The sequence below is a fragment of the Porites lutea genome, chromosome 9 (assembly GCF_958299795.1).
Source record: "Porites lutea chromosome 9, jaPorLute2.1, whole genome shotgun sequence".
NCBI lineage: Eukaryota > Metazoa > Cnidaria > Anthozoa > Scleractinia > Poritidae > Porites > Porites lutea.
The window spans coordinates 22128695-22151231 of NC_133209.1; the positions used below are offsets into that span (position 1 = coordinate 22128695).

Here is a 22537-nt window from a genome sequence, read left to right on the forward strand (position 1 = left end):
ACAACGTCGGGGCAGTCAGCCGAATCCAATATAGGCAATGTTCACTCTTACATGTGACCTTTTCTTTCAGTAAACATAGTAGCGTCAGTTATGCTTGTCTCCGTCATCCGGTCATATTAATTTTGCCCGGTTTGTTTAGAATACAGGACAGCCAAAGAGAAATAATGAAGAGCCCTGAAGTTTTGTCGTTTGCTTTGGCAACTCTGAGTGTTATGGAATGCTATGAATCAGGTATAAAAATTTACCATCAAGTTATTTTTAAATTTATGCTATTAAAAGAAAAAAGATGTTACCTTGCAGTGACACAGGGATATTTTACATGTAACAAGAATAATTATGATGAATCAAAGATTAACTTAAGTCTAGTTTTGAGTTTTAATTTTAGGGCGACAATTTTCAAAACGGTCCAGCTTTCAAAACGAGTTTCTCGGGAGTCTTGCGGCGATAGAAATATCGGTTATTTCTGTAATATTCCAACAGTCTCTACCCCTCTAGCAGTTTGCTCCAGACCTCTTATACATAGGTGTTTCCATAATGACTGCTACAAAGAGACACATTTTAGATGTCAAGAGATAACTCTCTCTTGTTGTTTAGGCCCTCTGTGTAGGGATCTAGATATTGCAAACTCAATTTAAGATGTCCTTAATCATTTCGGATCTTATAAAAGCATTGTGTCGTTTTCAGCTGATTACTTTGAGCGAATGGAAGATCCAGGAGTCGCTGAACACGACAGTCGATATATGGGTAAGTTAATTCAAATATTACCTCACACAGGGTCATTCAAGGTTTCCCTAAGACGTTTCACTCCTTTTTTGAAAGATCCTCAAGCCGGACATGGTTTTTTCTTTCCTTAGACGAAACCGAAGAGGATTTCGAGAATTCAAGAGTACTTCCCGCTGTGGAATCCCAGAAACCTGAAAAAAGTACGTTAATTGCTGAGCAGCACTTGTATGTAGTAAAAAGCGAGTATTATCCAGTCTTTTTAATGGGTACTAGAGTAAGATCGAAGACTTCGTTGGGTGATGAAAGATCGTTTGTGCAAAGACAAAGGTGTGCGACCGCTACCTTAAACGTATTTTTTCCTAACACTCCAAAACCTACAAACAGATTACACATGCGATAAAGGATTATAACACCGAAGATAACTATTCATTCGATGGATGCTTCCCTCAAACCATTTTCAATGGAATGATTGTAGCCTCCAAACCGATATGAAAGCCTCTGTAAAATGGAAGATCAAACAAGTTACCCAAAAACAGGTTTACCGGATGGGACTTCAAAAAGAACCAAAAAGCTTATAAATAACTGAGCGATACTTCCTGGTGCAACCGCGTGGTATGATGATTCTTCAAACATAATATTGTTTTTTATTATAACCTAATTTTCATCTATTCTCAATCTCCCTTACTTGCTTCGTTTCAAATGCAACTTTGAAGTAAGAGCACATGTACATCATGGAAATTCGGCACAGCGATAATCTTGGCGGAGTTACGTTTTACTGTTGCATCAAAATTTTCTAAAAATAGAAACATAGAGGGTGAGAGGGCCCTATGTTCCTACGTGTCTTTCACCAAGAACGTTAAAAGCTGCTTACCGGTTTGCAGCTTGTAGCTTTCCAACATTCTCCATCTCTCTATCAGGTCGCTCCAGACCTCTTATACATTGGTGTTTCCAAACTGGACGCCACAAAAAGACACTTGTTAGATGTTTAGGCCCGTTGCGTAGGGATCTAGTTATTGCAAAACACAATTTTAAATGTCCTAAATCATTGCGGAGCTGAGCTTATGATCATTACGTCTTTTTCAGCTGATTACTTTGAGCCGCGAAAGGAAGATCCGGGAGTCGCTAAACACAATGGTCAATATATGGGTAAGTTTATTCAAAGTTTACCTCAGGGTCATACAAGGTTTCCACGTCTGGGATTTTATCTTTCAGTAGTGTAAACACGGGCAAAGATGAATAAAATAATTCGTTGACGTAACTATCTCTTCATTTTTTCTCGAAATTATGAGCTTTTTTTTCTTTGAAAACGCTTCTTCGCGCCTAAGCAAAATCATACTGGAAAATGGCGCCAACAATGACACCAGACGCTGTTTCAAAACACCTGGAACATTTTTAGTAACCTTTAAGAGCGGATGTTAGTAAATATCGACCTGAGGTCTACATTTGTGAAAAATAGAAAATTCTCAAAAATTTCACAAAGCTAATAACATATTTAAATTTAATTTTTACTTCGATCCGATAATTCTTTTAGACGCACGGAAGGGGGGGCGGGGGGGGGGGGGTTCTTGGTTTCGAGGCTCTTGGACCGGGCTTTACGGGCCCGAGACGGTGTGCCACGATAAAATCGTTTTAAAAATCAAATCAATCGTAATGCGAACAACAAATAACTTTTTCAGAAAACTACATAATCATACAAATTGAAAGTGGTGATTTACTCAGTTTGAACGAAAAAGTTATGTTTTGGAGATTTTTCATTATTTTCAATATTTTGAAGGTTTTCGTTCGATGAAAAAATGGCAAATTTCAAAGCCCAAAATCGTCCACTGGTAAAGAGCGTCATCTCTTCTTTCAAAATCTTTTTTTTTCAAAACTATGGGCAACTTAGGGACTGTACAATAATTATCAGGAGGGGCGGGGCTGAAAAACCAGAGTTATCTAGCAAAAACTTAGACAGTACCCCCCCCCCTCCAAAACAAACAAAAAATTAACCCCCCCTCTTTTACGGTAAACTCAGAACTGGACTAAGCTGCCATCACAGCTTCAATAAATGACAAACGTTATTATGTAACATCTAGTATCGAGAAGGATGTTGATCGCTTGATTGAAGATTTAGACAATGCATTTGCTAAGTACCGGGGTGCTTACCACTTGGCTCAAAATCTAAAACTTCTGAAGCCAGAAAGAGAAAGGAGCAGAGAAAAAATCAAAGAACAGGAGATTGAACGCTTCAAATAACAGACGAAAAAGAGCTTGCATTATATTTAGATCCTTGGCAGGAGACCCTGTTGAACTTTGTTATGAGCCACATATATATGGAATTCAGCAAATCGATTCAGTCGATGAAGAAACATTACTTTTATTCACATCGAAAACCGACAAAGCTTGTCTACGAGATCTGTTTGATTCCCATTGTTTTATGGGGGAAGCTGAAAAACAAGTTCATGATTTTTGCTTTACATAGGATCAGCTCAGTTAATTAGAAGACGGGTTAAAATTGATCAGTTGTGAATTTGCTTTTCATTTTGATGGAATATTTTCAATAATCATTTAACAGCTGTTCGTGTTGATATTTGTTACAGTCTATCATGATGTCTGTATTGAGAATCTTTTATTGCGTTTAATTTTGTTTACATTTCGAACAAAACTTAAGGCCCCCCCTCCGTCAAATGAGTGATTTTACTATGAGCCCCCCCTGTCTTGGCAGCAATTTTATGTAATGCCCCCCCCCCTCTATTTTTTCAGCCCCCCTCCTGATAATTATTGAACAGTCCCTTAGCAGGGCCTCTTCACATGAGCCCGGTCGACTGGCTGGCTCGGCGCTTACCGGGTTGATTTATATGAGAAATTTCAGCCCGGTTTCCGTGATGAGAAAAAGCCAAAGATCCTGGGAACGAGTTCTGGCTAGGGCTGTCCACAAGTTGCTCCAATTTTCTCAAAAAGTTGCTCCAATTTTCTCAAAAAGTTGCTCAAAAGTTGCTCCAAAACTCTAAAAGCTTTCAAGTTTTTAGTGTAAGAGATTGATTAACAACTTAAATAAAGATTTAATGAAGAGATTAAACTTTGCATAGGCATTATATACATAATTATATCATACTGACTCATCAATATTGTAAGACTGAGTCTCTCTCAACCCAAATCATAAAAATCTGATTCTCAGTATTGGCTTTCTATTACGATAACCACGTGATTGTATTCGAACAAAACAAACTTTGCTAATATGCTTATTAAATATATATAGTTTCTATGACATACACGAGTGCACTAGCTGCTACTTCTAAAGGATCTGAATATTCATCATCTTCACTCGAGCTGGAGCACGAATAATCACTCGGCTCCGCCATTTTGAATTTTTCAGCATATTCGCTGACCACCTTCGGCTGCTACCACAGGCAGACCACCAGGGGAATAGTGTTTTTTGTTTACAAAAGGTCATTTTACGCAAAATCATGCATAAAAGCAACTGATGCTTTAAATTAGAACTTGAATGGGCGGTTTTTAGTTACAAATTGCCTTAAAAAAGCAAGAAAGTTATTCAAAAAAGAAAAAAGTTGCACGAAATCCGAAAAGTTGCTCGAAGGACTAAAAGTTGCCACAAATCTGAAAAGTTGCTCAAAAGTTGCCGAGCAACTTATGGACAGCCCTAGTTCTGGCGCCAAATTTGAGAAACAAAGCAAACTTGCGCTTATCATAGCTTCGACAAAATCTTCAGCCCACTTACTGAGATCTCGGTTGTAAAAACCGAGAAATCAGGAACCGAGCCAGCCCGCCAACCCATGCTAAGGTGTGAAACATACACTCGTAGGCAAGTCCTGGACGCAAAAACGTTGTGATTTTTAAAGTTTATCATAGTGCTTTGCCCTTTGACATCCTCGGAGACCCAGGGGCGGTCAGTAGGGCCGGGAAAAAAGGCGCGACGAAAGGTTTTAAGCACAGGCGGAAAAGCCCCTGGGTACCGACTCTCACCGGACCATTTCCAAACGGTCGAGCGAGTGCTGGCTCCTGATTCGGCACAAAAAATGCTTTGTATTATTGTGCCCAATCGGCGAACAGCATCTCCTGAGTTCTTTTCGTGAGTTAGTACACAACGGCTATTGACTCGATCACGGCTTGTCTGGCTCATGCACCAAAGAAAGGCACGCAGTCAGGAAACATTCAGCTTGATATAAACTCTCCATTTCAAAATACTGTCTACCTGAAAACTAAAGACGCTTTTCCAAAAATACAATCTTGAGCTTACAACAGGTATTCACGCTTGCATCAATCACGTCTTCGTAAATAATATTAGGGCGTTTTAAAAGATGACACGATAGCTGACAGCCACGAAAACGTCGCATAAAAAGTGAATTCACTATTTTCTTTTAGCCTCTATTGTGATTATTCCAACTCGCTTACTTTGTCAAATGCAAGCGAACTCTTCTGGAGCTGAATTTCTATCAACCAAATTCAATTTCATAAAGAGAAAGAAAATTTTGACATAGCTTGTTTACGTCCTACACAAAACGTGAAATTAGGCATTTTCACGTGAAGTCGTGCAGTGACAGCAAAGAAATGTACAAAAAAAAAGAGTGATGCATGTGCAAAGTTGTTGTTTTGCCTTGTCAAGCTATTGCTTTTTCCTCACTTCTCGTCGCCGCTGCATCTTAAACTTCCTGATACTTAATTACGATACATTGTGATCCGTCAGAAACAGAATTTTCTCAGGGCAAATTGAATTGCTCCTGCTGATAGAATCCGGAACGTTTTTCGACTCATCGGTAGTTCCTTCGTTTCTGGTTAGGAAAGCTTAGTGAGCGAACCAGGCAACTGTGGCGAGATAATAGCCGCCGTTTACGAACTCACGAAAAGAACTCAAAAGAAACTGTTCGCCAATTGGGACCATAATACAAAGCATTTTTTGTGCCCAATCAGCAGCCAGCATTCGCTTGACCGTTTGGAAATGGTCCGGTGAGAGTCGGTACCCAGGGGCTCTTCTGCCCATGATTGAAAACTTTCGACGCGCCTTTCCTCCCGGCCCCACTGACTGCCCCTGGGTCTCCGAGGATGGCCCTTTGACAGCCTTACGTGACTCGTGCATTTGGCAGCAGGAGATGGCTAAAAGTCTGCTTTTTTCTTGTCGGAAAACGGCTTTAAATTTTATCAGATCGCCGGATAAATACAAATATAGTTATAAATAACTTATGTATCTTAGGTGATTTTAATTTATGTGTACAAAAAATTGAAACCTGTAAGCACCTAAGCGACATAAGTTATTTATAACTATATTTGTATTTATCCAGTGATCTGATTAGCACCTGCTAAGGATTGTTCACAAAAATGTTATCGATTAAGCTTGCAGAATTGTTGCGAACACGTGTTGGTTTGTCAATAGTTGGAAAGAGATAACAACTTTGAATAGCCAGTAAGAAGTCGCGACTGGTTTCAATTTTACACATAAATTAAAATCAGCGGTAATCTCATTACTGATGTCAGCGATCATTTTTCGTAGTTTTGTATTTTGATATAAACAAGAGATAAAATTAAACGGAAGCAAATTAAAAAACGCGATCTTTCGCGTTTCAATCCCGACAGTCTGAACGGCGATCTTGCTAGGATCGACTCATCCTCGGAGACCCAGGGGCAGTCCGTTGGGTCGAAAGAAAAGGCGGGACGAAAGTTTTCAAGTGGGGGGCGAAAGAGCCCCAGGGTACCGACTCTCATCGAACTATTTCCAAAAATTCAAGCGGATGCCCGCTCCTGATTGGGCACAAAAAATGCTTTGTATTATTCTGCCCAATCCGCGAACAGTTTCTCCTGAGTTCTTTCAGTGAGTTTGTACACGACGGCTATTGTGTTGCCACACTTGCTCGGTTCGTTCAACAATCTTGTGCGTGCATGGGAAATTTTTATTTTCTACTTTCCTAACCAGAAACGAAGGAACTACCGATGAGTCGAAAAAACGTTTGGGATGCTATCAGCAGGAGCAATTCAATTTGCCCCGAGAATATTCTGTTGTGACTCATCACAACATATCGTAAATAATAGGAAGTTTAAGATGCGATGGCGACGAGAAAGTCAAATAAGCAATAGCTTGACAGGCCAAAAAAAGAAACTGCAAGTACATCACACTTTTTTGTACCTTTCTTTGCCGTCAACTGCACGACTACCCGTGAAAATGCCTAATCAGTCATGTTTTGTGAAGGACGTAAACAAGCAATGGCAACATTCATTATGTCAATGAACTTCGATATGGTTGATAGAAATTCAGCTCCAGAAGAGTTCGCTTGCATTTGACAAAGTAAGCGAGTTGGAATAATCACGATAGAAACTGAAAAAAATGTGAATTCCCCTTTCCATTCGACGTTTTCGTGGTTGTCAGTCGTCGCGGTATCTTTTAAAAACTCCCTAATATTTACGCAAGACGTGACTGCAGATGCAAGCGTGAATACTTGTTGTACGCTCAAGCTTGTTTTTTTTGGGAAAGCGTCGTTAGCTTTCGGGCAGACAGTATTTTGAAACCAGATGGGGATTTTATATCAAACTGAAAGTTTCCTGACTGCGTGCGTTTCTTTGGTGCATGAGCCAGACAAGCCGTGATCGAGACAATAGCCGTCGTGTACGAACTCACGAAAAGAACTCAGGAGAAACTGTTCGCCGATTGGGCACAATAATACAAAGCATTTTTTGTGCCCAATCAGGAGCCGGCATCCGCTGGAATTTTTGGAAATAGCCTGGTGAGAGTCGATACCCATCGGCTCTTTCACCCGCCCTTTCTCACGATCCGACTGACTGCCCCTGGGTCTCCGAGGATGGGATCGACTGGAGTTGCATCATTAAAACGCATGCAAATAATGTAGATGAACTTTTTTCAACTTTCTATAGAATTTTAATAAAATTATAAATAAACATGCACTGATTAAAACCCTTTCTCAACGTAGGATTAAACAATTTTCTAAGCTTTGGATTACAAAAGGTATAAGAACGTCAATCAAAGAAAAGAACAGACTGTACCACATTGGCGATCAGGAAAAGTATAAATAAAATTATCGAAATAAAATTTGCAGTCTTACACGTTTGAGTAAGAAACACTATTACTGCGTCTTTTTAAATAATATTTAAATAATATGAAAAAAAAAAAAAAAAAAAAGAACATGGCAAGGCATAAATAATTTATTAAATCGCTGCAAAAGAAAGCGTAAATCGGTTGGTAAATTAAAAGACCCAGGTAACAACAATAACCTTACTAAAGATTCCTCGCGTATACCTAATATCTTAAATAAACATTTTTTAAATGTTGGCAACATCTTAGCAAGCAAATCACCACCGGTAGAGCACCCCTTCACAGATTACCTAAGAAAGACCAGTTCGCCAGAACTTTCGTTTTTCTTCAAACCTGTAACTCCACCTGAAATTCAGTTTCAATTTTATCTATACCAAACAGCAAATCGCATGGCTTATACTCCTGTCCTGCTCAACTTCTTAAATACTCTAGCGAAGTCATTTCTTCAGTTCTTTCAGACATTCTCGATACATCTTTCTCTTGGGGTCTACCCCCCAAAACTTAAAATGTCAGAAATTATACCCTACCTTCAAAGCTGTCGACGAGACCGATAAAATATTCGTCTCAATATGGTTTTCGTCAAGGTCACTCAACCCAATATGCTATTCTTAATATGGTAGAAACTATACAAACCAATAAGGACAAAAAACTCTTTTCATGTGGCGTTTTCATTGACTTAAAAAAAGGCTTTGACACTGTGAATCATACTATTTTACTTGATAAAATAAATTATTATGACTTCCGTGTCAATCAATGGTTTTGCTCTTATTTATCAAATCGCAGACAAACTACTGAAATTGGCTCTCATATATCTAGTAAACTAAATATCAATTGCGGCGAACCATAAGGATCTGTCCTTTTTCGCTTTACAAGGTTTTTACAGGGTCAAATCGGTCTCCCTTTTTCGATTTACAATGTTATTTCAGGGTCAAATGAGTCTCTCTTTTTCGATTTACAAGGCTATTACTGAGTCAAATTGGTCACTCTTTTTCGATTTACACGGTTATCAGTCTCCCGTTTTCGATTTTCAGCGCTTTTACAAGGTGAAATCAGTCTCCCTTTTTCGATTTTAAGTGTTTTTACATGATATCTACCAAGTCGTTGTAAACTATCTTGTTTGATTTACATGTTATTTACAGAATGTTTTGACAATATTTACGGTATATTTACATGATCTTGCTTTTTAACCTTTACATGTTACAGCTGGATTGTCTCCATTTTTTACATGTTCTGCCCCTAATATTTACACCTTATTTACAGTAACTTTTAACATCCTGTAAAAGGGCATTATCCCTGTAAAATGTCATTTACAGTGATCTGTAGTTGATTTACGTGATATTTACATGTTAGAATAGAATTTTACATGTGCATGTGAATTGAACAATTTCTCCAGTGTCACTGATGGTCTTACCACATTTTTAAATCTTTTGATCTTTTGTGATACTGAACAGACGCACGGTCACATGGAATATTTTTGTTTTATATAACTAAAAAAGCAAAAAGTTGTTGATGGGGACGTCGTCTATGCGTCTGTCCTCCCCTAGATCATAATCAAGAACCAATCAAAATGCTTGTGGAAATCAAGTTATTATATAATTTAACGTTGACAAACCCTCGCCTCCTCTAAGAGGAAAAAAAGCTGAAAACACAAAGCCATGACGGTGAGAAGGGGGTAGAGGGTGAGAGGAAATGCGAGGTTATAGCCCCATCTGCCCTGTTGTAAACGAAATTTGGTACGGAGGGGAAATGGTTGGGCTCGGTCCATTTTCTCAAAGTCTGTTGGTGACGCTTATAAACCAAAAGCTAAAATTAGCCGTTGCACTAGGAGTCCGTTAGAAGCATTGTCAAAATCATGGTTTTTACCATGCAAAAGGCAAATGTTTGCACGAGTAGGAAACTTGCCACTTTGGTGGTTTTCACCTTCGCGCCATCAAAACAAAAAATTGAAACCCTTCAAAAGACTAAGTGCAGAATCTGGGATATGAAAGGAGGTAAATACGCAAAGATCTTCGCCAAGATTCAGGACAGTGCAATTTTTTTATGCGACATATTGGGAAAAACTGATTTGCCCAAATTTATAGAACTTTGTATGGAGACGCCATGTTGGTGCCCATCCGGATAAGCAGCTCACATAGCGGCCGGAAACTAACAGGAACATTGAGTTGTACAACAAAAGCTTGAATTGATCTCTCAAGAAACTCGTAAAGATTAAAGTAATGACATTTTCTAATACAATGACTGTTCAGATATCAAAATTCTCCAAAATAAGCCACCTTTAAACCTTCAGGAAGGTTTCAACGAGGTTAACCGTCAGCCGTTAAACGGCCTAAACTTTAACTTTCTACCGTCAAAAAAGGTCTTTTTTTACCGTTAACCGTCAAAAAAAATGCAGATTAATATTAACTGTCATAGAGTTTTCATTATCTCATTATTTCAGCTGATCTTCACAGACTTCTGGCTCCTGAATAATCTCTTCACTGAAAAAACCAGTTCCCATTTTTAAAAAACACTCTCTAGACATTAAAGACCCTACAACTTGCTTATATATGAAAATATATTTCGCAACTTTAAATGTGGAAGGCCAAGACAAGCTCAAAAACAGAATTAATTTCTACAGACGTCAATATTTACTTAAACTCTTGTCATGAACTAAATTTCCACTAAATAACCGTCAGTCATCAAAAGCTCTAAAATTTAACCGTCAACCGTCAAAACTGGAAAAAATAATCGTCAATCGTCAAAGTTGCCACTCCATTCAGACCCTCCTACATGACAGATCTTTCGGCCGCCAAGTAAATGTCGCGTCGCACAAAAGCTTAGAAATTCAAACACACTGTATCACAAAACGAAGTGCTCTTTGGGAGTGAAACTTTGTGTAAATATTAGTTTTTACCTGCTTTAATACGCTATGGAAGTAAACAAAACTACGGAAACCAAAAATACGTGAATTTAATAGGAAAAGATTTGACAAATAAGTGACAGTTATGACATCTTATTTGTTGATAACAACCAAAAAAAAAAAAAGAAATTGAATAAAATCCTTGGTTCAATTCTTTCTTGCTAGACTTCCCGCGTGAGCTTGATGAAGAGGAAGACGACGATGGAAATGTGGAAAATGTTGAGGAAACTTTTGGTAAGTTTGCCACAATACCTCCTGATAGTCATCGTTCGTTTTTTGGTATCAGGCGTCTTGTTCTACACAGATATCCTGATAAAGTTAATTACTTATTAGCTTGTTTATAGACAGTTTCGCGTCTCCTTGTTTGAAATTGGACTGGCAAATAATGGAGCCACGCTTCTGTAGTTGTGATAGCTTGGCTTTCGTGATTATTTCCTCTGTTTTTAAACATTTTATTTTCGATCCTTGCTAATTGAAGCAATCAATTCATTCTTAAATCTCTTTTCCTCCTCAGACATGGACAATTTCGAACTGAATTCAAGGAAATTTTCGGAGCAGGAATTCCAATCGCTCGATAGAGGTGAGTTCATCAATGAGAGAAAGATTTTATAGACAGATGCTAGTCTTGTATCTGCTCCTCTCAGGTATTATGTTCCGATGATTGAGAATCTCTCTCAAGCGCCATTTTGTATGAACTATTTCAGACTTGTCTATGTTTTTTTTATGAGACACAGGCGAATGATTACCACAACCAGGTTTGGATTCGAAAGGAAAACTGCTATACTCTCAAGTAGCTAACACGTGTGTTCCACCATCTCATCCGTATTTTTATTGTTGTTGTTGTTGTTATTCCTGTAGACTTGGGTGCTTCCCATTCAGCAAAAATTTCGGTTTGAAATGTTGCCCAATGGAACGCTACATTCCGGTTACACAAACCCGACCCAAGCCATCTCGCGTTTAATAATAATAATAATAATAATAATAATAATAATAATATTATTATTATTATTATTATTATTATTATTATTATTATAAAAGTTAACTATTATTATCGTAAAAAATCTCCCAGAATCCTTTGAGGTATTTTTTTAAAAAGCTTTATAACTGTCAGACCTCAACAAGATAACATTTGCCACAAAATATCTTCCCATGTCATATATAAGGTAATGACGTCATCAATCACCTGGCTATTTCCGAATTAGGTTTTTTCGTTGCTGTGACAAGATTTCATTAATGAGTTAAATACAAATAGCATATTTGAGGTTTTAGTTGTGTGGGGCATTTAAAAATAACCAGTTAAAATTTAAGGAGGTAATGAACATGAGCGAAAATGTCGCGAGACTAGGCCGAGGGCTGTTGAGAGTCAACCTTTCATCACACGGCAGAGAAAATTTGCGGGAAAGTAATGTTTTACCTGATATTTTTCTTCATGACCAAAAGAGGGACATGATGTGATCAGTCACGAGATCAAAGCGCTTTGAATGTTTTAGTTCGTTTTTAAAGTATCTTTTTTGTCATTAATTGGCACGTTTTTGTTGTTTTTCTCAACAATTCTTTTTACTGTATTGTACTCTGAGTAATTACTGTTCCATTTTCAAAGCAGACCAAACGAAAACTGAACCAGAAGTTTAAAAGTTGCATAAATTGACCGATATTGCAAGTTAAAATCGAACTGTTTGTTTGCCGAAATAAATGTTCAACGTTTGTTAATAAAGGAGAACTTTAAAAACTAAAATGATGTATTTGGCGGCCATATTGTTTATCATCATTCCGGGGAGAGAGGTCATGTAGCAGCTCTTCTAACCCTAAAAGTCAAATGGTTTGCTTCCCTAACCGAAAAAGAAATGGAAATAATGGTGAACAATGTTGTGTTAATGCTTTCCCCGACCGATGAAAAGCCACCTTACGAGCAGGGAGAGAATCGTACGGTCATACGGTTCAGTCGGTAGTCGCGCGATTGATAGTTCATAAGAACATCAATGGGTTTATTGTGAGTTTTTCGTCTAGCTTCGATCAGTTAAAGATTTAATTCTACACGGATATTAAAAAAAAAAAAAAAAACGAAAGAGTCATCCTTGAGAACTGTCAATCACCATAGAGAAGGAATATATACCCCTTTTAAAGTCATATTGTCAGCGTTCACCTAGGTGGTCCGGTGGGTAGAGGCGTCAACTTTTAGTTCTAGCTGATTCTGAGGGCCGGATTGGAATCCCCTAGTAGCAAATTTTTCGTAACCTTATTTTTTTTCTTTTTTTTAATCTCTTTTTTACCTGTGTGGTGCATATAGCTAGTAACATAATGTGGTAAATTGAAAGTAAAGTTTGCAAGAATTTAAAAATGCGGTATGTATCATAGCGTCAGAGATCTACCAGCGCGGTATTTTTAGTAATGATGGACACTTTTTTCGTTACCTACAATGACAGACAAAAGTAGTTGGGAAGGTTGTACAACTTAACGGTAGTCCATTTTAATCCTGAAAAAAGAGAATTTTCTCTTTTGCTAAATATCCCCCGTTCCCCTATTCAATGTTGGAATATAACAGAACAATTACGCGCACAAACATTAACGTTTTGATCAACATCGGGCCAGGGGCAGGGTAGGAAGAACAAGAAAAGGTAAACAAGGCAACCTTCCCAACACTTTTGATGATGATTGTAGTTCAATGGTCGATTTTCACATGTGCCCAATTGAGATGGGACGTCTGAATCAACTAAATTCCACAGTTTCAAATTAAATACGACTTTGTCGAATCTGCGACTGAAACAGTCGAGAATTCGACTTAGGTTCACCATTTGTTTTAGAAGTCGCATTTCACATGTGCCGAATATGATGCATTAATTATAGAAGCCCTTATCCATATTGAATAAAAAAAAAATCTTGAGACTGGGAACGGAGATAAATTCGGCACTTTCATATCCGACGTCTGAATCAGCAGCCGTATTTAATTACTTTCATCGACTAAAATAGGTGTTCGGCACTCATAAGAAATTCCACGTTTGAAAGCGGCCGAACATGACATAAAATTCAGCTTAGGGGTTTGCAGGCTGTTATTAAGTTGTTGTTTTCTTTTGAGCAATTCGTATATCTCTTTGTAAATCCTTTTTTTAATCGGCTTGTGCCGCGACTTAAGAATTAGCTGTAATAGTTGATTTTACTTTCTCTTTGACATGATTTGTATTTTCATCCACCCTCTGGCATTTCAATAAAAACAATATTTATACGACTTCGTGGTATAAATATGCGGCACCTAAGAAAGGCGAAAAAGCTAACCCTTTTTGATCAAATTATTTTAATGTTTAAACTCGAAGCTTTATATAGTGTAAAATAATTATAATTTACTTTTACCCATATCACTGGTAATAATAATAATAATAATAATAATTATAATAGTAATAATAATCATAATAATAATATGACATGCCCATCCACACTGACAGGACCATAGCAGCTAATTGGCTGGACATTGTGCTAAAAACCAGATCGATAAAACCTGCCTTCTCATTGACATGACTATACCCCTTGACACCAACACCTCAGTAAAAACCACGGAAAAGCTTAACAAATGCAAAGACTTGGAAATCGAGATTGAGCGAATGTCGGGGCTCAAAACAACAACGGTCCCGGTGGTTATGGGAGACCTTAGCACCATCAAGAAGGAGATGGAAAACTACTCCAACAAAATCCCTGGCAACATCAACATACATGAATACCAGAAAATAACTCTCCTTCCTACAGCCCACCTTCTCAGGCGGGTCCTCTCAATCAAGTAGAAACCCTCTCTGCCTATCAAAGTCCATAGTTTGGACTCGGATATAGAAAGAGGAAATCAGTCGCAATTACAGTCTAGTATATCTCATATAATAATAATAATAATAATAATAATAATAATAATTGTAATAATAATAATATTATTATAATAATAATAATAACACCCCTTTTTTTTAGCGCAAATTATTGTGTAATTGTTACCACAAATTTTAGTCGATGCTGCTGCTGGTTACGGTTTGCCACCCAGCCAGAGCTTTTTCATTTTTTTTTTTTTTTTTTTTTACTCTGGGCATCTAGACGTTTGTACTGCCATAATAATAATAATAATAATAATAATAATAATAATAATTCTGCTACTTATAACGTGCACATTCGCCTATGTATATGATCAAATGCGCGTTACAGAGATACAAGAAATACATAACAAAATACATGGTTATAGACAATATAAAAATATAAAAATGCATAAAAACAAGTATAGATATATTTATATAAGATAGTAGATATATTTATATATTTTTGATCGTCGCTAACACGCGTACTAAATTAATTCAGAAACAAACAAAAAGTAACTAGTCTAGCCGGATTTTTGAAAACGTTACCGCTGTTGTCTTTTTCTACCAAAGTAGCCATTATAAAAACTAAGAATGCAACCATTGCTTTTTTCTCATCTCCTCCTTTCCTTCTCCTCGCTTTTTCTTTTTCCTTTTCCATCGTTACTTTGATTTTGGACTGATCTTTCCGGGCATAAGAGTCTGCCCTTTGACCTCTTTTCATTCTGATGACTGCAAATTTCATTAGTTTGGTTTTCAAAATATCGGTTAGATCAGGGACCGCGGAGGGGGAGGGGCTGGTAGGGCCGCGGCCCCACCACTTTTTTGCGCCCCCGCCCCCACTTTTTGCGAATCAAATACTATGATTTTATTCCTTTTTTTCGATTTTCAATGTGAAAAAATTATTTTCAATTGTCAGCCCTCCCACTTATCACCTTGCTTCACGGTCCCTGTAGATATACGATAAAAGAAATATAAATAAAAAATAATCTAGAAATATGAAAACTATCTAGAAATTATCTAAAAACTCTTAAAATATTAAAACTATCAAGAGTATCTAAAAGTCATAGGCTAATTTAAACAAAAAAGTCTTTTTTAAGGATTTGAAATAGGTAAAATTCTTTTCGTGTCTTATGTGACGAGGAAGACCTTTGAAAAGAGATGGCGCCATCACTGTAAATGACCTGTCACCCAGTATTTTCGATGTCTTAGCATTGAATGGCTTAAGATACAGATAATCACTTCGTCGAAGAGAATACATACTGGGACGTTGAATGGTTATCAGACTACAAAGATAAGTAGACGCCAGGCCATAAATAGATTTTAAGGACAGTATTATTATTTTATGGCGAATTCGTTCCTGCACCGGCATCCAGTACAATGGAGTTACATGGCTAAAACGGGACATACCTGTAACTAGTCTACCAGCCGCATTCTGAATACGCTGTAAGTTGGCTGTGTATAAAAGTGGGACGGGGTCAAGGGGATGGGGACATCGGGACGCGTGTGTGGGGACTTGGGACTTGGGGACGCGAGACGAGGGACTTGAGGACATCAAGTATGGGACGCGGGGACGTCAAATACAGGGACGAGGGAGGTGAATAATTATCTCAAAAGTTGGAGGTAAATGCGATACCTCTTTCTTCGTGAAAATGTGTTATTTATGGTCAAGATTAGATTCCATCTTCCAAAACCACATTGGACACCTTATGACGATTACACAAAATATTTCTTTATAATAGGAGTACGCGCACTGACTATCGCGATTAGGGTTAGGGTTGATTTCCACTGTCGCGTAATTTTTCCATGCGTACGTGTGTAAAATTTGCGTTCGCAAATATAACAGAGGCAATGTATGAAAGGTCGCACGTAAACGTAAAAGTAGAATCTCGCTCAACTTCACGTTTAATCTCAACAATTTATATCTTGCCTATATCTTAATTATTTACGTGATTAAAATTTACTTGCGTTAACGTGCATAGCCAAAAAAAACGTCAGTGGAAATCAACCTTTAGGTACTGTTAGCAAGCATTTACTGTTAGGTTTGCCACTAAAAATATATTTAGAACAAAATGAATATTGCTACAATAGTTGAATCCTCCGTGGTTTAGTGGTACAGGCGATGGATTTCGGAGTTAGCACTTCGGGACTGAAGCTCGCTTAAACCACTTAATTTCAAATTTATTTGGAATCGAATGCTGTTATTCTACATAATTTTTGGCAACCGTAACCCACTCTACCCTACTTTGGGCTCCAATGTTCCATGAGCAAGAAGACGAGGACAACGGTTTCAACTTTCTTCAATGCAGGGGGTCTTCGCCAAGTCTTCGCCTCCTAAACAGGCATGGAGGAAACCCAAGGAGGTCAGGGTGGGTTACCTTCACCAAAACATATTCACGAGGAAAGTGACTGATATCGTAATTACCTCCAATTATTCACATCCCGCGTCCCCGTTCCACACGTCCTCACGTCCCATACTTGATGTCCTCAAGTCCCTCGTCTCGCGTCCCCAAGTCCCAAGTCCACACACACGCGTTCCGATGTCCCCGTCCCCTTGTCCCCGTCCCACTTTTATACATAGCCCTGTAACTTACGAGAAGTCAATTCTTTCTATAATAAAAGCATGAACCTAAGCACTCCTTCTGATTGGCATTACCCCGCCTTAAAGGGGCTATGTCAGCTGGAGAGCATGCGCTCTGAGGTTATGCAAATTACTTTCAACTGTCAAAATTCTATTGTTTTTAACGCGTGACTTTCTCCATGTGTGCTCTGAGGTTATGCAAATTACTTTCAACTGTCAAAATTCTATTGTTTTTAACGCGTGACTTTCTCGATGTTCTCTGTCACGTACAAGGCTCCGAATTTAGAGAGGTTAACAAGCGAAATGGGTTTAGATAAGGGATATTTCGATAGAATTTACGGAACGTTTCTTCTCTGGTTATGCTAGATCAAGAATAAAATTGTGACGACAATTTTACTTGTAGTTTTGGAGTAAAAACGCATGCCATTCATAAAATAGTGCGCAAACAAAAATTCAACAACAACATATTGTCTTATTCAACAAAATAAATCGAAGTTGTATTTTACAAACGAGCTACAAAAGACGCTAGACCGAAGATAAAGACCAAGACTGTTTCAAATCATTGACAATTAGACTTGTCTGTCGCTAGTGATTTTATAATTTCGATGCTGATAGATCAAGAGACATCAAGTCTTTGTTTTGATCTTAGGGAAACATACATTATCGCGCAAAATTGTTCGATCGTGCCGAATCACTGCGACGTCGAGAAAAACAGAACCAAGCATCATTGGTATACTACTCCACTATAAGCAGTCCGTTGATAAAAAGGGAAAATAAACTCTGCTATTTTCCAAAAATATGCTCGAACACAAACAGTTCAAAAACATGGCATTTACAGGATCTAACTCGTACTAAGGTGCCTCTCTAAGTCCGTTGAGAACAATCTGGACGAGCAAACGGTCGTGTTTATCTTTGCCGTGAATCCAGATAAATACAAGAAGGAATCTAGCCGAATTTTATAATGTTTCCTTCGCCAGGAGTTTAGTTTGGTCACGAAACTCATGACCTGATGCTCTTGTAATCGTTTACCAAAAACGGCCGCCGCCAACTCGATAGCCGCTTCATTATATGTCCACATACTTTGAGCACAAGAAAAATCCAAGAGCCAGCAACCTCTAAAATAACTCAATAGAAAGGTTCTGTGAACTATAGGGAAGATTCCATCAAAGATTCCATCACTCATTGTGGAGTAGCCATCATTAACTCTGCCATTACAACGGCCGCTCATAAGAGGACACAGTAAATCCACGTAAAAACATTCCACAGGCAAACAATTTCAAAATAACGCCAAAAAATTATTTTGTAATCACCATAGAACGATTCTTAATACAAAACTTCGCTAACTGTCGAACGATGGTTGAGATTTAGACAGATAAAAACAGCCTTCCAAAATCTCCGACAGAACTTGAAAAAGACGGGCCAACTTTTTCAAGTTTGTTTTCATTGTCTCGCGCATGCGTGTGGGGTGACATAGCCCCTTTAAGCTTAAAAGATAAATAAAGCTGTCTATCATCAGTATATGCATGCGCAGTAGGCAAATGCTTATCGATGACCTAGAACAACTTACCTAGCGTAGAGGGTGAGGAGGAGAGGTCCTAAGCACGAACCCCCTGGTACCGTTAAGTGAGTAAGTGCCGTTTCTGTGGTATAACGCTTCCTGTAGGCAGATTCGCAGTCAAATAATCACAGGTTTGACCAATAACAACGCGTTCAGTCAACTTAGAAACGAACTGGAGGTTTCTAATCGGGCGCAAGTTGTTTGGTTATTGTTCTTGCAAGCAGGATACAAAAGAGCGGTACTGGGGATGATGATTTTGTCAAATGGACAGAACCGGTCAAAGTGGACCACCTTCAAATATTCCGGTCGGAACGAACCGAAATGGTCCGTTCCATTTGATATATTTCTAACCGAAATTTCCGGAATTTGGGGCTGAATGGAAAGCACCTTTTATTTCTACCACAGATTTTGACTTATAAAAGATCCTCAAACTAGACATTATTTTTTCTTTTCGTAGGGGAAACCGAACAGGATTCTGAGAATTCAAGAGTGTTTCCCGCTGTGGAATCCCAGAAACCTGAAAAAAGTGAGTAAATTGTTGTGCAGCGCTTGAATGAAGTAACAAGCGACTATTATTCAGCCTTTTTAACGGTTGCTAGACAAAGATCGAAGACTTCGTTGAGTGACGAAAGATGGCTTGTGGATAGACGAGAAAGGTGTGCGACCCAAGGATCAAGATGGAGCTACAATCAGTTGCAGAAGTACTTGAGACACTGTACCGTATTTTGGTACAAATGGCCTGTCCATCATCTTGTGCTTGTGATCCCCCTCCACCCTTTATCAAAGTTGACAAACAAGACCATGCTCAAAACATGGAGGAACAACTTTGAATGGGAGGGAGGAGGGAGGTCAGTATTATATCTCAAAGACCTGTGAATAGCAGTGATTTGCGTGGGAGTGTCTCAACATTTTTGCAACTGGTTGTAGCGACTTTAAAAGTAACTACTTTCCCCACACTGAAAATTTAACTGAAAATTTTTAACTGTTTATTAATTATCACAAATTTTACAGAAAGCAATATCCACTGCCCGCAGTTAGCAGGTTAGCTAGTCGAGGCGAACAATGGGTTACACGTATGTAATACATATACAGATAGATCACAAGAAAGACTAGAGAAAAAGAGTAGTTAAATAAATAAACAAATAAATAAAAATAAATTCAATTTAATTAAGTTTAAAATCATGGGCATTGCAAATATAAGAAGCCGAGTTTTCGGGAAATTTTTGTTATTAAGTCGGGTAAATCAATTTAATCATTTTCTTCTGAAAGTATTCGGAGTAAAGTGTCGTGGACATTGATTTTAAAGATATTATTGGACATTTGACGCATTTCACACGATAAACTATTCCAGATTTTTACACCATATCTTGAAAAAGACTTAGTTTGTTTGTCTAACCTTGAGTGTTTAACATAACAGTCACCTCTTGAGGACGATCTTGTATTATATGAATGAATATTAGATTGGGAAGCAAATAAGTTAGATATGTCAGCAGGTGTTAAGATGTTAGATATATCATGCATTAGAATAGCAACGGATTTAAAGTACAGTAGATCTAAGGGAAGAAAGCTAGAGGAGATAAAATAAGGTACTGCATGAGAATTGTAGTCACCAAAGAACATGAGGCGGAGGGCGCGTTTTTTGAAGAATAAGAATTTTGTTTTTGTAAGTTTTAGCAGCTTGGCCCCAAGCGACATTGCTTGCATCATGGCTGCCAGGACGCTGCTGCTTCAAGGACTCTTTAAGTTGCTTAGGTTCTCCAAAAACAGTATCTACTTTCTCCTTCAACACGTCCATACCATACGCACACATGCGCACTGGCAAAGTTAACACTCCAAGGCCTACAGAGAGATTACACATGCGCGAAAGGATCATAACAATCAAATAACTTTCAAACCATTTTCAAAGAAATGATTGTAACGTTCAAACCGATTTGAAAGTTTCTATAAAATGGTAGATCAAACAATTTACCCGAAAACAGTTTCACCGAATAGGACACCAAAAAGATCCAATAAGATTAACTGACCGATACTTCCTGGTAAAACCGGTTTGCTACCTTACATTGAGACTAGATAACGGGCCCTTTTGAACTTTTATGGCGGAGAAATTTTGGTAATCACGTGACCTTACGTCCGCCCGTTTGTCCGCACTACAGGGACACCAATGTGAATTGCCAAACTTTACAGTTAGTATGGGAGCCTGTAACCTGTGTTTAACCTGACAATAAACATCCTTGTTATGGTCAATTGACAGCTCTCAAAACAGGGTATCCGCTCTCACATCACCGTATCGCGGGCTCAGGTGCCAACTCATCGAGCTCACGTTTTTTAAGATTTCCGCTGTTGTTTCTCAGCCATATAGTTCTCCCCTAGTAATTAAATATGAGATTTGTGTATTTCTTTGCAATAGTTTTAAGTACATTCTCTGAAAAAACCATAAAGGCATAAGCGAGAGCTTCGCTTTTAGTTCTGGCTAAATCTATATGTTATTGTAGACCTCCCACTCTCTCCATTAGCTCGAATTCAGTTCTCGCTTTATATACCCTTATTAGTAACTGAATTTTCGCCGTTGATTTATAGTTCTCGTTAGGTACAAAATTCTAAGAAATCACTGTTTTTCATTTTGTTTCCTGTTTAGAGAGACTAAAAGGATTTTTAGACACACCCATGAACCTTCGTGGAGATTATAAAAGGATTTCGCGTGGTATGGTAATTTTTCAAACACATGATAGTTTTTATTAGTATATACTGAAACAGTGGATATCATTTTTTCGCACGCTGTTTTCTCTGGCCACTCAAACTCGGGATATCCAGTGCTATTCACCTCTGAGCAGGAGCCTCCAAGAGACACCAAACTTGCGCAAGTTGCGAGCAAAATGGCTTGGTTACAAGTTTGCTAACATAACAAACGAAGAAATTCCACAACTAAGCTGTTCGCGAAAAATACGAACAAGGCGACGAAATTTGGTTTGGCACCATTATGGTTGTGTATTTTTTCTGTCTTTTTGCGTTTTCTCTTTTTATTCAACAGGCATGATCTGCAACATGTAAAAGATGAAACGTGATCTATGAGGTCAAAAAATTATTTCGTAGAAAACAACAGAACGACTAGTGTCATGATCTCAAAAGACCATGTGAAGTATCAGGAATTACAGGAAAATACATCGATTTTTCAAAAATAAAATTATTTCGTCGCCAAAGGGATAATATAGACGTAAGCAGATAAAAATGGTAAAGAAAAAATTTGAATAGTATTTCTAAGTATCTGGTGAAAAAAAGTAAAATTATTCGACTACCCAATAACAACCAAAATCATGTTACTCTATGCGATTTTCTTTTTCCTACAAAAGAAACAAGAGAAACTGACATTCGCTCGTTCAATCCTGTACCTGAAGTCTTCTTCACAGTGGACTCTCTTAAGAAATACTATTCTGAGCTCAACTTACCACCTAGTCTATAAGAAAATATATAAATTTATTAAGAAATTTTATAAACAAAAACAAAAACTAACATAGATTTTACTAACAACATAAATTTTTTCCGCGTTTTGTGGCTAACAGCCACTTTGATTTGGCTCAATTATCTCACTGTTGTAGTAGACACTAAAAAAATTATTCACCTCCATTTCAGTGAAAAATTGCTACTTATCATCATCTACTGAATTTTCATCCATTCTCGATACCTTACGTGCGATGTTTCATATGCAACTTTGAAGTAAGAGCACTTCCACATCATGGAAATTCGGCTCAGCAGTAGACCTGGAATTCGAGATATGAGCTATAGGGAGATGCCAAGGCTTGATTGATTGTATTAAAATTGTCGAACTGGCATAGAAACATAGAGGGTGAGAGGGCCCGATGCTCGAGCGTTTCTCTCACAAAGGACGTCAATGCAAAAGCAGCTTGCCTGCTTGTAGCTTGAA

General features: G+C 38.0%; 1 protein-coding gene across 2 annotated transcripts; it reads left to right on the forward strand.

The window, feature by feature from the left end:
• Positions 1-122: 122 nt before the first annotated feature.
• On the forward strand, positions 123-11290 carry LOC140948091 (uncharacterized). Of its 2 annotated transcripts, XM_073397315.1 has the most exons (6): positions 123-231; positions 685-744; positions 855-923; positions 1807-1869; positions 10824-10892; positions 11173-11290. In XM_073397315.1, exons 1-6 carry the CDS (start codon positions 165-167, stop codon positions 11268-11270), a joined length of 426 nt encoding a protein of 141 aa, XP_073253416.1. In that variant the 5' UTR covers positions 123-164; the 3' UTR covers positions 11271-11290. The 2 variants fall into 2 exon arrangements, with proteins under 2 accessions (XP_073253416.1, XP_073253418.1); XM_073397317.1 differs by lacking the exon at positions 855-923.
• The last annotated feature ends 11247 nt before the right edge of the window (positions 11291-22537 follow it).

Coding starts and splice junctions, on each gene's coding strand:
- LOC140948091 (XM_073397315.1), top strand. CDS start 165: ATGAAGAGCCCTGAAGTTTTGTCGTTTGCTTTGGCAACTCTGAGTGTT. Junction 232..684: donor TATGGAATGCTATGAATCAG/GTATAAAAATTT, acceptor TGTCGTTTTCAG/CTGATTACTTTGAGCGAATG. Junction 924..1,806: donor ATCCCAGAAACCTGAAAAAA/GTACGTTAATTG, acceptor CGTCTTTTTCAG/CTGATTACTTTGAGCCGCGA.